Here is a 10,340-nt window from a genome sequence, read left to right on the forward strand (position 1 = left end):
TGACGCGATATTGGCAATTGGCAACATTGTATGTTTTTGCGCTCGTTTTGAGCAGTTGCTTTCCAGTTGTTTACGAGTTAACATCTGTATTACGTTGTTGTTGAAGAATAAACGAGATTGAGTTCCAGTTACATGACGTGTCCGTTTCAGTGTTCACTTCCGTGACTGAGAAAACCCGAACCTCACCCTTCCCCCACATTTTTGGTGCCAGATACCAGGATTTCTCATTTCTACGGAGAAGCAAGTACTCTACAACGATGTCTGATCCAGGAACGTCATCGGGGACTGATGCCGCAACAGCACAGCCCAACCCTCTCTCTGTCAAGGGACTCAAGCTCACTCGTCGTATTCAACGCAGTTTGATGACAAGAACATTTAACAAAATCACTCCTAAACTACAACAACTGTCTAACGAAGTCGAGAACGAATTAAAAGAAAGCCTCTACCGAGAAATCAACTCTCTTTCTCAAGTTTTGAACGATCGGTTTGTTGATCTACGTAATCTCGACAAACAATTTCAGCAACAAATGCAGTTAGAGCAAGTCAGCGACGAAGACTACGAGAATGAATGCACAGAATCGTGTGACTACATTGACGATCTCGTCATCAAGAAGGACCAAGTTGAATACACTATCTCGATAGCGAAACCGCGAGTTCAAAATAGTACCGTCGCACCGCCCGTTAACCCCTCATTTCGCGCCAACGAACTCCAAGCAAACGCATCGCCAAGAAGAACAGTAAATCTACCCAAACTTGAACTGCAAACTTTCTCCGGAGATACTCTGTGCTGGACGAGTTTCTACGATACATTTAATGCCGCTATCCACAGCGATGAAAGCCTGTCTAATGTGCAAAAGTTTACTTATTTGCGCAGCCTACTACAAGATGAAGCCGCTAGATCCATTGAAGGACTCGAACTCACTAACGATAATTACATCGATGCTCGGACTTTACTAGAAGAACGATACGGCGTGAAACAAGCCATCATCAATGCACACATCAAAGCATTATGGGAACTACCTACACCGGCGAACAACACAGCGAGTCTTAGACATTTCTACGACACGATTGAAACGCATGTTCGTGGACTTAATTCGCACGGCAAAGTTGAAAGCGCATATGGAGAATTACTTATACCGTTAATTTTGGAGAAATTACCCACTGACTTTCATCGTACGCTATACCGCATCCGGGGAGATACACCGTGGACACTTCCCGATTTACGTAAGGCTATACTAACTGAAATTAAGGTAAATCATATTGGTGACTTTGACAATCATACTCGACAGACTCCTACCATAGCCACCTTCCATACATCAACGAGAGGAGGCGAGAGAACCGCTCCGCCATTTAATACCAGAGGTGGCCGAAGATCGACTACACGACAGACTTACTCCTCTCCTCCATGTACCTATTGTAAAGGGGGTCATACCCCAAACGACTGTGTAGTTGTCTCTGATTTTGATTCACGACTTGACATAGTCAAACGCAACAAGTTATGTTTTAACTGTTTGGGAAATCATGTCGTCAATAACTGCAGGTCGAAGTATTCGTGTCGCCACTGTCAAAAAAAACATCACACCTCCTTGCATGACAAAAGTAAAGACAAGGAAATAACAAACCGTTCACATTCCAATACATCACATTCTTCAAATAAAAACACTCACGTTAAAACTACTTACACCTCGGTGCCAGGGAGAGGTACACTGGCTCACACTTGCAATCACACCGATTGCTCATCGACACTGGTTAACGAGAATCCTACTGACCCGAAAGTCAGTAACAATTCGGCTGTATTTCATTCAAATTCCGGTAATGTTGGCTATTCACAGAGACCTGTACTACTCAAGACTGCCAAAATTAACGTTTCTTATGACAATAACATGACTACTGCTACTGTACTATTTGACGAGGGTGCCAATAGAAGTTTTATAACTGAAAACCTTGCTAGCAAAATTGCAATGAACACGACTAATCCAGAAATAATTGCCCTTTCAGCTTTTGGAAGTAAACAAGCTGAACGACGTATACTACAAAGTGGGACATTGAATGTACACGCATTAGACGGTACTGTATCACAAATGAACGCTTTGCTGATACCTGAAATTTCTGCTAATATGGAAAACTATGTCACTAGTGATTTACTAGAATTACCACATTTAAGGGACCTAGTACTCGCCCACCCCATTAATGACAAAGAACCTAACTTTGACATTGACATACTTATTGGTGCCGACTATTACTGGCAATACGTAACTGACAGGGTCGTTCGAGGAGACGGACCGACTGCTGTCATGTCACCATTTGGTTACCTTCTTTCAGGACCTAAGCCTTGCGGAAATACCTCGTCTACAACCAACATGCTACATGTACTGATAAACATGCCTTCGCCAATAAAGGAAATTGTAGATGAACAATTATCTATAGCTGTACCGCGAAAAGTTGAAATGATCACCGCCTCTACATTATACACACGCGAATCATTACGACCGGTCAACGAGGGGTCATCGAACGCCGCGCCACCAGCCGCATCTACGCACTATGAACGCCGATCGTCGCAACTTGATAACGGTCCCTCCGATCACGAAACCGAGAACAATAACGCAAACTCTGCAAGTCGCATTACTAACTCTGAACTGCATGTCTACAATGTATGTGAAACCTCTGAACACTCCCCCAGTCTCAGCGATGACGTCATCACCAATGAGAAAACCCCTACTGACACAGTAAATATTAACAACACGCAGCTAGACGAGACACTTTTACGTTTCTGGGACCTTGAGTCAATAGGCATACGAGATGACCCAGTGTGTTATGATATTACTACTGACAACCATGAACAATATAAACAATATTGTGCTACTCATCTACGCAGAGAAGGTAACACATTTATTGCCAAGTTACCTTGGAAGAGTGATCATGCTCCACTACCTACTAATTACTTAGTGTCTTGCAACAGAACACGCACCATGATTAAGAGATTAACGCCTGAACTTATTCAAATATACGATCGCATAATTAAAGAACAATTACATGCCGACTTCATAGAAATTGTCACCGACGATGATACCGAATCAGGACATTATTTACCCCATCATCCAGTGAAAAAGAACTCTGAAACAACGCCGATACGTATAGTATATGACTGTAGTTCCAAAGCTAATGGCAACCCAAGTTTGAATGACTGCTTGATGGCAGGTCCACCACTACTTAATGATTTGACTAGTATTTTACTGCGTTTTCGTGCAAACCCCATCGCGTATACAAGTGACATTGAGAAGGCTTTCCTTCAAATACAAATCGACCCTGATGACAGGAAATTCATAAAATTCCTGTGGTTGTCGGACGCAAACAACGTTAACTCCGAGTTCATCACACTACAATTCAAAACAAATCTCTTCGGAGCGCGAAGCAGTCCATTCATACTCAACGCAACTGTACGCCACCTACTTGATGAAAGCGACGATGATGTCACTGTGAATCAACTACGCAACGACCTATACGTTGACGACGTCGTCTCCGGATCAACCACCGCCGATGAAGCATTCTGTTTTTACAATAACGCAAATAAACTTTTGTCTACCGGTAACTTCAACCTACGTTCTTGGTCGTCAAATTGCCGAGAACTGGGTGATGTTGCGCGGAGCGACAACAAGATACAACCTACACAAACAACTGGCGTACTGGGTATGTTATGGGACACTGAGGCTGACACGTTAACATACAAACCTATTTTTGACCAGAAAGACTCAGCAGAAACTGCAACTATAAATAGTACATCACGTGACCCCGTTACTAAGCGACGAGTAGTCAGCGAAACTTCTCAGTTGTATGACCCATTAGGACTCCTGTCGCCGATAACTGTTAAAGCAAAACTGTTTGTGCAAGAACTATGGAAACAAAAACTTGAATGGGATGACGTTATTTCCCCCGAAATGACGAATAGATGGTACGAAATCCGCGATGATTTGCAAGCTGCAACTGGGATGATATACAACCGGAAGTATTTTGAAACTACGAATAACTTGAATAAACATTGTGAATTGCATCTTTTTGCAGACGCGAGCTCGCGTGCATATGGTGCAACTGCCTATATCAAAAAGGACAATGTCACATCTCTCATCATGGCGAAGAACCGAATTGCGCCCACAAATCAAACTACTATGACTATACCAAGATTAGAACTGTTGGCCTTAGTTACCGCTACCCGACTAAGTAAATTTGTGAAAGCCGCACTCAGTGATAAGTATATTATTGACAATATAACATTTTGGTCTGATTCTCAGATTGTGCTGTACTGGTTAAAGTCTGACAAGAAATTGCAACCATTTATTTCTAATCGAATACATGAAATAAATGCTGCTGAGGGAACATATCGATACGTTCCTACCAAGTCAAACCCAGCTGATTTACTAACCAGAGGTATTAACTTTATTGACCTTGTGAACAATGACCTTTGGAAAAGGGGTCCTCCATGGCTGGCCAGAAATGATACCTGGCCAGTCACAGAACTGCAATTATCATCAATAAATGATGACGTCAGTGTCAACATACTACATTCAGCCAATCAACCGCTAGGTGAGCTGATTCCTCCGCTGTCAATCAAAGCGACTTCAGATACGTTACCGCGTCACGATACCGATTTGTTGATGAATGATGCTGACGACGAACCAAATGAACCCAACATCAATCTCGAGAATATAATCGACCCAACTCGCTTCAGCACTTTGCAACGATTACTTCGAGTTACTGTATTAATTCGTCGTTTCGTCGATAAACTTCGCCGACGTATTTCTACCGCGAATTCACCAATTTCCGCTGAAGAAATCGCTAAAGCTGAAAAGACATGGGTTTCTGATCTTCAGCAACGACACTTCGCTGATTCATTCACCGCCATCCGTCACAACAATAAACGCTTTGGTGTACTTGTTAGACAACTACGTTTATTCATCGATGACGACGGAGTTTTGCGCTGTGGCAGCAGACTTCACAACGCAGATGTGAACTTTACTACTAAATTTCCTGCATTGTTACCAAGCAAACATTACTTTACTACGCTACTTGTCCGCCGAGAACATGAACGTCTACACCACAGTGGGACACAGGCTGTCGTGACTGCTATTCGTCAACAATATTGGATTACGAACATCAGACAGACTGTTAATTACATTATTCGACGCTGTGTCACCTGTAAGCGAGTCGACGGTAAACCCTACAATGCGCCACTTACTGCACCGCTTCCGAAGTACCGTGTGACCGTCACGCCCCCGTTCACTGTCACCGGAGTTGACTTCACCGGCGCCTTGTATGTACGTACCGCCGATCACCGATCAGCTAAAGCATATGTGTGTTTGTTCACATGTGCGGTAACCCGCGGTGTGCACCTCGAACTTGTACCCGATCTATCCACGCACTCCTTCATGTTAGCCTTTCGACGGTTCGCAGCGAGACGATCGCTACCATCCAAAATTCTTTCTGATAACGCAACGACTTACTTGGCGGCATCGCACGAATTGCATGAACTATTGTCATCACCCGAAGTTCAAGGACTTCTCGCCGAAAATAAGGTAACGTGGACATTCATCCCCAAACGAGCTCCCTGGCAAGGGGGGTTTTGGGAACGCCTGATCGGCATGACAAAAACGGCACTTAAGAAAACCCTTGGTAAAACTCAAGCCACTTTCGATCAGCTCCGCACAATTCTAACCGAGATTGAAGCAACTCTCAATGACCGACCTTTGACTTATGTATCGCCGTCAAACAACGACCTTACAGCGCTGACTCCTTCACATTTGATTTCGGGACGCCTATTAACCCCACTTCCGAACTCACCGGTCGATGATGATGAACTCGACAAATCAATCCGTGGAAATCAGCACACAATGAATAGTCGATATCAATTGTTAACAGCCCTCCAAAATGAATTTTGGAAGCGCTGGTCGACAGAATATCTCTCGGCATTGCGAGAAAGACACGCTTTCACAGCTGACGGAAGTAAACACAACGCCATAAAGGTTGGTGACGTAGTAATAGTTCATGATGACGTCAAGCGTCGATTCAAATGGAACATTGCTGAAGTCACCAAATTATTTAACGGTCCAGATGGATTAGTACGAGCAGCAGAATTACGTACCGCTACAGGCACAACAAACCGCCCGATTCAGAAATTATACCCGATGGAGATATCCACCGATGATAGCCAGCAGGAGTTTCAACCTCTTACCGACAAGAAAAGTGAAATTGATCAACCGGACAGTACTGTTAAATCTCCGCCCTCAAGACCGCCGAGGAAAGCTGCAATAGCAGCACGAAAGTTTGTCCGTGACATTATAAAGGACTTGTAAAATATGTTTGAACACTTGTTACAATTTTGAACAATTTATATATACCTTGAGTTTTTTAAACGTGTATTGTGTTATTGATTTCTCTCAGGAAAATATTTGATCTGTGAATCAGAATATTTCTTGTGCCCGCCCCCAGTATGTGGGGAGATTCATTTCAATTATTGATCTTTTATTCATAACCATGTTTTCTTCGTATTTCATTGTTTGCATGTAATGCTATGAGAAACTAGCACACCCAGTTGTAATTTGGCCAATATGTGTTCCGAACGTCGGAGTAAACACCGTATTCGTAATCGGGCAATGAGAACGCCTCCCGCCCTACAAATTGTTACTTGACGCGATATTGGCAATTGGCAACATTGTATGTTTTTGCGCTCGTTTTGAGCAGTTGCTTTCCAGTTGTTTACGAGTTAACATCTGTATTAAGTTGTTGTTGAAGAATAAACGAGATTGAGTTCCAGTTACATGACGTGTCCGTTTCAGTGTTCACTTCCGTGACTGAGAAAACCCGAACCTCACCCTTCCCCCACATTTTTGGTGCCAGATACCAGGATTTCTCATTTCTACGGAGAAGCAAGTACTCTACAACGATGTCTGATCCAGGAACGTCATCGGGGACTGATGCCGCAACAGCACAGCCCAACCCTCTCTCTGTCAAGGGACTCAAGCTCACTCGTCGTATTCAACGCAGTTTGATGACAAGAACATTTAACAAAATCACTCCTAAACTACAACAACTGTCTAACGAAGTCGAGAACGAATTAAAAGAAAGCCTCTACCGAGAAATCAACTCTCTTTCTCAAGTTTTGAACGATCGGTTTGTTGATCTACGTAATCTCGACAAACAATTTCAGCAACAAATGCAGTTAGAGCAAGTCAGCGACGAAGACTACGAGAATGAATGCACAGAATCGTGTGACTACATTGACGTTACGTTGTTGTTGAAGAATAAACGAGATTGAGTTCCAGTTACATGACGTGTCCGTTTCAGTGTTCACTTCCGTGACTGAGAAGACCCGAACCTCACCCTTCCCCCACAGCGGTAGTCGTCGCTCCACACATGCGCGAGATATTTGGGTCTCATATAAACAAAGATGGCGACTTTGACTGTTGCACAGATCATGGAACACAAACCGAGACGATATCGAGATTTAATTAGGTAATTTTTAGGTGATTGGAAGGTATCGAAATAGTCACCGGCGGTAATTAGTGTAAGTCGCGCCTAGGTTCTTGTGATTTCCATTAGAAGAGCGCGTTGGATTGTGGGAAAATCAATGTTTCTCAACACAAATGTCGCATATGCGCAGCGCAACGACTGCCGCCCTTTAATAAATAAACGCTGCTCGGACAGATAAATATGATATATAGTAGATAATATTCGGTAATCGTTATTCTAAGTAACTTAGGACAACGATTACCAAATATTATCTACTATATGTCATCTTCTAGGTTCCGCGACTGATGCCGCCGCTGGTGGCGTCTATGCGCAGTAGATCCAGCAGGTTCACTGCGGCGATCTAGCGTCTGAGTATAGTGCAATGCCACGGCGGGCACCGAGACGGCGTACCAGTCCCCAGTCACGGTGTGCTCCCGGGGAGACACTGGCCTTTCAGTTTGGTAGGAGTGTGCGGCCGGGAAGTAAAATCTCTGATCCCATCATAGACCATTTTCACCTCAAAAACCATACCCCTTTATATCCCACTGGCATCAGAGACCAAATTGTCACTAAATTTATTTAGTTATAGGTAGAATCTACTCATCACTCGGACTCATCAACCTGAATGAATGATCAATCCAAGAAAAATAAAACTATTTAAAACTACGGTACTTACTTTAACCATAGACCCTCCAGTACTGGAGGGTCTATGCTTTAACACAAAGCATTTTGTTTGATCTCAGACTAGTAATACAACTAGTCTGTATTACTGTATTATTATGTATTACTAGTCTGAGGTTTGATTCACAAAAAGTTGTTGTTTGACAAAGAGATCAGTGACTGAAATTGCAGGTGGAACAGGAAATGATAAGTCAACTCAAAAGGTCAACCAATATTTTGAGGACGTTGATAGTACTTTTGATATTTTTTTATTATTTACTGATTATTTCTTGACCCCCCTGAAAATAGACCCTATCCTAGACCGACAAACCTGATATTGATTTAAAAGCAAATCAATACCCCATTCTACACCAAAAAGCTACAATTTACGACCCCAAAGGGCGGCACGTTCCCAAAATGTGATTTGCATTAAGTGACCCCCGAGGAGTGCGGTTCGCTTCGGCGATCACTAGAATGCTATTCCACACCACACGTCAGTCACTCGTTCACTCGCAATGTAAATGTTTTAAATACAATAATATTTGATGGATTAAAACTAGTTTCTTTCTTAGTTTGCCATATGAGATTGTGAAAACAATTTCCAGAAAGAAATTTCAAATAGTATTCAGATTCACGGACCAGTGACCGTGAAACTGTTCCGTTCACTCCAAATTGTCCGCTTTTTAGTGGCCGAAAATCCACCGGTACTGACAACACTATAATATAATATCAATAATGAACGACCCGACAACCCTTAATGGACTCAAGCTCACTTTATGCTCCATATATCGATCGGCCTACGCCTCACAGATATATGCGAGCTTTCGTTTATTATGGGTTGGCGGTTCGTTTATTAATGTTTAAATAACCACGGGGTATATGCTTCTACATTGTAAATTGTTAACACAAAACGAAATGGACGAAATGCATATCTGGGTATTATCAACTTCTTGGAAAGAATAAGGAAAAAAGTTTTTGTTGTTGTAAAAAGTGACAAAAGTTTACTTTCTTGTCAATATATACAATGTAATCGACATTCACGTATTTATACACCAATAAAGAAAGATTGAAGAACTTAAAATCATTTCGTATAATATCCCCCTCTTCTTCGGAATAATATTAGGTGTATGTAGTGGGGATTTGTGGTTTGCAAACATCTTGTCTGCTCAATTTCCTGCGCAACAACAGTCAGAATAGAAAAAACATAAAGTAGAATAAAATTAACGCAATTATGTCACAGTACAAATGCAATGAAATGTTTAACATTTAAAAAGTAACACACTGTACAATGCATATCAGACTAAAAATAAATATCATCTTCGTTGGGGGGGGGGGGGGGTAGTATTCCTGTGAGTTTTCATTTGTCGAATGAACTGTTTGTCAAATACAGAATACATATATTTTAGAATAATTTTCTTTATAAAATGTGGATGAAATGTTTTGCTTTTAATGTATTTTTTATGTAGTTTTTGATTTGATAACTTTGAACTAAACAGATTTTCTATTAGCTTCAGATCTTGATCAAAGTTAGGCACCCAGTACATAGGAGTGCTTATATTGATTTTCTGACATATTGTTTTCTGTAAAGATTTTATTGGTAGGTTTGCAAATGTGTATCAGACTGTGCAATCTCTCCATGAGTTGGTTTTGAAACCCAGTATGGGATTCTGAGATACATTACCAAGGATATTATTACAAGATAAATCATTTGCTTCATTGAACACATACAACAATGCATATTTCCACTGAGATCAGTGACCTTTGATGTGTATCACCAGTGATCAGTCAAGTAGAAACAGTCAAAATATTTTATCAGATTTTCTCAATTTTTGCATGATATTTTCATACAGGACATCTGTTGTTCAAACTCAGGGAAGACTTTATACTGATGAATAAGGTGACCAAGTTTGATAAAGTTTGGAATAGAATTAGTAAAGTTATTATGCACACAATAACAATTATTAACGACGACGACAACAACAACGCCGGACAAAATTTTTCCCTTAATATACCTTTCCCTTCCATCTTTGATGGTACGGGCAAGGTAATAAAACAGTACAAATATTACGTATCAAAATCTGTCTACAATTACATGTACCGGAATTCGTTTTAATCAACAGTATGGTTCATTGTAAATAATTGAGACAAAGGTAAAATACGCATGCATTTTAAATAGTTTC

The 10,340-nt window shown here is 41.5% G+C and overlaps 1 protein-coding gene across 1 annotated transcript; it reads left to right on the forward strand.

Moving 5' to 3' along the window:
• Positions 1-257: 257 nt before the first annotated feature.
• Positions 258-6,344, forward strand: LOC146746823 (uncharacterized). Its single transcript, XM_085498297.1, has one exon. The coding sequence runs from the start codon at positions 258-260 to the stop codon at positions 6,342-6,344; it is 6,087 nt and encodes a 2,028-aa protein (XP_085354423.1).
• Positions 6,345-10,340: the final 3,996 nt, after the last annotated feature.

This window comes from Saccoglossus kowalevskii, chromosome 4 (assembly GCF_978046115.1).
Source record: "Saccoglossus kowalevskii chromosome 4, keSacKowa6.1, whole genome shotgun sequence".
NCBI lineage: Eukaryota > Metazoa > Hemichordata > Enteropneusta > Harrimaniidae > Saccoglossus > Saccoglossus kowalevskii.

Coding starts and splice junctions, on each gene's coding strand:
- LOC146746823 (XM_085498297.1), top strand. CDS start 258: ATGTCTGATCCAGGAACGTCATCGGGGACTGATGCCGCAACAGCACAG.